Source organism: Mandrillus leucophaeus, unplaced genomic scaffold (assembly GCF_000951045.1).
Source record: "Mandrillus leucophaeus isolate KB7577 unplaced genomic scaffold, Mleu.le_1.0 Scaffold7, whole genome shotgun sequence".
Taxonomy (NCBI): Eukaryota; Metazoa; Chordata; class Mammalia; order Primates; family Cercopithecidae; genus Mandrillus; species Mandrillus leucophaeus.
In genome coordinates, this window is record NW_012107585.1 from 7,103,388 (window position 1) to 7,105,784 (window position 2,397).

The window sequence follows — 2,397 nt, forward strand, 5'->3', positions numbered from 1 at the left end:
CACCACACCTGGCCTCTTTCCCCTTTCAGAGTTGGAAACAGAGCTGGAAGCCCCAAAGGTGACTTCCTCTTCCCAAAAGTTCTGTTACTCAAGTCCTTGAACATGGAGGGGCTCAAAGATGCTACAGCCCATGTTAAATAATCAGTCTCAGGACTTGCTGGTCATGCCACAAGTTATGATATCTTTGCTATTAAACCGTGGTTGGCCGGGCGCCGTGACTCACACCTGTACTCGGGAGGCTGATGCAGGAGAATTGCTTGAACCCAGGAGGCGGAGGTTGCAGTGAGCTGACATCTGCACCCCAGCCTGGGAGACAGAGCAAGACTCTGTCTCAGAAAGTAAATAAATAAATAAGCAAACAAACCGTGGTAAACTTCTCCACCCAGAGCCAACCTCCTGCTCAGAGGGCACCGTCTAAGGTGTGTCAGGTGAGTAGGTGGCCCCTGGACTATGTTTGGGAAAGGTTCTTTTGGGTACGAGCTCCAAGGTCTCAACACCAAGGAAGAAAAGAACACCAGGTCTTTCCCCATTGCTCACCAAAACCAAAGCATCCAATGTGGGCAGGTTCCCCAAAAATGCCCACTCCCAGGACACAGTCTCACGGAGGGAGTGCACAAAAGCATGCACAGTTGTGCCCTTGCATACAGACACACACACCGATGCAGAGGTGTCTGTCATTACTCCTCCTCAGATCACAGATCCCCAGATCCTCAGATCACAGATTCCCACAGGTCCCAGAGCAGAGATCAGAGCCCCTCCAGCCAAGGGCACACGCGAAGGACCCCGTCCCTCCTGTCCCAGCTGTGCCCCCACAGGCACAGTCCTTCAGTTCTGAATGGGAGCGGTCGTGACATTCAAGCCTTCATTGATGGCCAGGAGCCTCCTTCCCACCTCCCCAAGCCTGGGGGTCACCCCTCCCAGCTCTGGCCAGCAGCCAGGCGGTCTTACTTCTTCACTTTCGGATACTTCATCTCTGCAATGGCATTCGTGGCTTCTGTCTGCTTCTCCTTCAGATGCTGGGGCCACATGTTGTCCACCCAGTCCACCAGGTCTACCTGAAAGCCAGACCAGCGTCAGCACTGCATTGCTCCACTGCCGAGCCAGACACAAACACCCCTTCTCCCTGGGGAGCCCTTGGGCCCGCCAGTGTGAGCTCCATAGTCCCAACATGGGAGGAAAGAAGGGCAGGGATGACAGGACCCCCACTTTGTAGAAGGGAAAACTGAGTCTCTTCAACAGGAAATGAAAGAGTTGCTGGGGGTCAGGCATGGTAGCTTATACCTCTAATCCAAGCGCTTTGGGAGGCTAAGGTGAGAGGATCACTTGAACCCAGGAGTTCAAGGCCAGCCTGGGCAACACAGCAAGATCCCTGTCTCTACAAACCATGTTACCAACCTTAGTCACCCCTATGCCTGCCAAACCCAGTCAGCCACACCCACATGAGCCTTTTTGCAAGGCACAGCCCAGGTGGCAGGGGGACAGGGAAGGAGATGAGGTAGAAGGTATCTGGGGAGGGTACCTGGGCCCCGGACCTACCACAGTCGGACGCTTGACCAAGTGCTCCAGCTTGGTGTGGCTGAACTCTAGGCTGATGACGTTGTACAGCTTGTCCCGCTGGGCCTCGGGCGTCTCGTAGTAACGCACAAACTGGGACATGCTCATCTCTGTGCCCTTCTGGGTGTTCACATCCATCACGTCCACAAGCCGCCGACTCCCTGGGGGCAGAAGCCACACGCTGGTTGTTCCTGCAAGCTTAAGGCTCCAGATCCTTCGTGGGAGCCCCTCACTAAACAAAAGCTGCTCCTCCACGGTTCCCTACAGTCCTCACCCCTCTTCTCGTCTGTTCCGTTACCTCGCCCTGTTGGCTTTCCTTCCTGGATCTGTCTCCCACTCACCCACTTCCCTGCACCACCATGGCCTCCACGCCAGTCCACGATGACCTCAAAAGTTACCTAACGGGGCCCGGATGGCTGGGCGTGGTGGCTCAAGCCTGTAATCCCAGCACTTTGGGAGGCCAAGGCAGATGGATCACCTGAGGTCAGGAGTTTAAGACCAGGCTGGTCAACATGGTGAAACCTTCTCTCTACTAAAAATCCAAAGACAGCCAGACATGGTGGCTCATGCCTGTAATCCCAGCACTTTGGGAGGCCGAGGAGGGCGGATCACCTGAGGTCAGGAGTTCGAGACCAGACTGGTCAACATAGTGAAACCATGTTTCTACTAAAAATACAAAAAATAGGAAGGCATGGTGGCTCACGCCTATAGTCCCAGCTACTCGAGAAACTGAGGCAGGAGGTTTGTTTGAACCCAGGAGACAGAGGTTGTTGCAGTGAGCTGAGATGGCGCCACTGCACTCCAGCCTCAGCGACAGAGCAAGACTGTCTTAAAAATAAAAAA

General features: G+C 54.5%; 1 protein-coding gene across 1 annotated transcript in view; it reads right to left on the minus strand.

The window, feature by feature from the left end:
* The window catches only part of KDM2B (lysine (K)-specific demethylase 2B), a 176,172-nt gene that overhangs the window by 133,690 nt on the left and 40,085 nt on the right, over window positions 1-2,397 (minus strand). Inside the window, exons 5-6 of the mRNA XM_011964553.1 lie at window positions 1,537-1,715; window positions 949-1,055 (exon numbers count right to left, since the gene is read on the minus strand). Coding sequence (XP_011819943.1) covers window positions 949-1,055; window positions 1,537-1,715 — 286 coding nt within the window. The remainder of the gene's footprint in view (window positions 1-948; window positions 1,056-1,536; window positions 1,716-2,397) is intronic.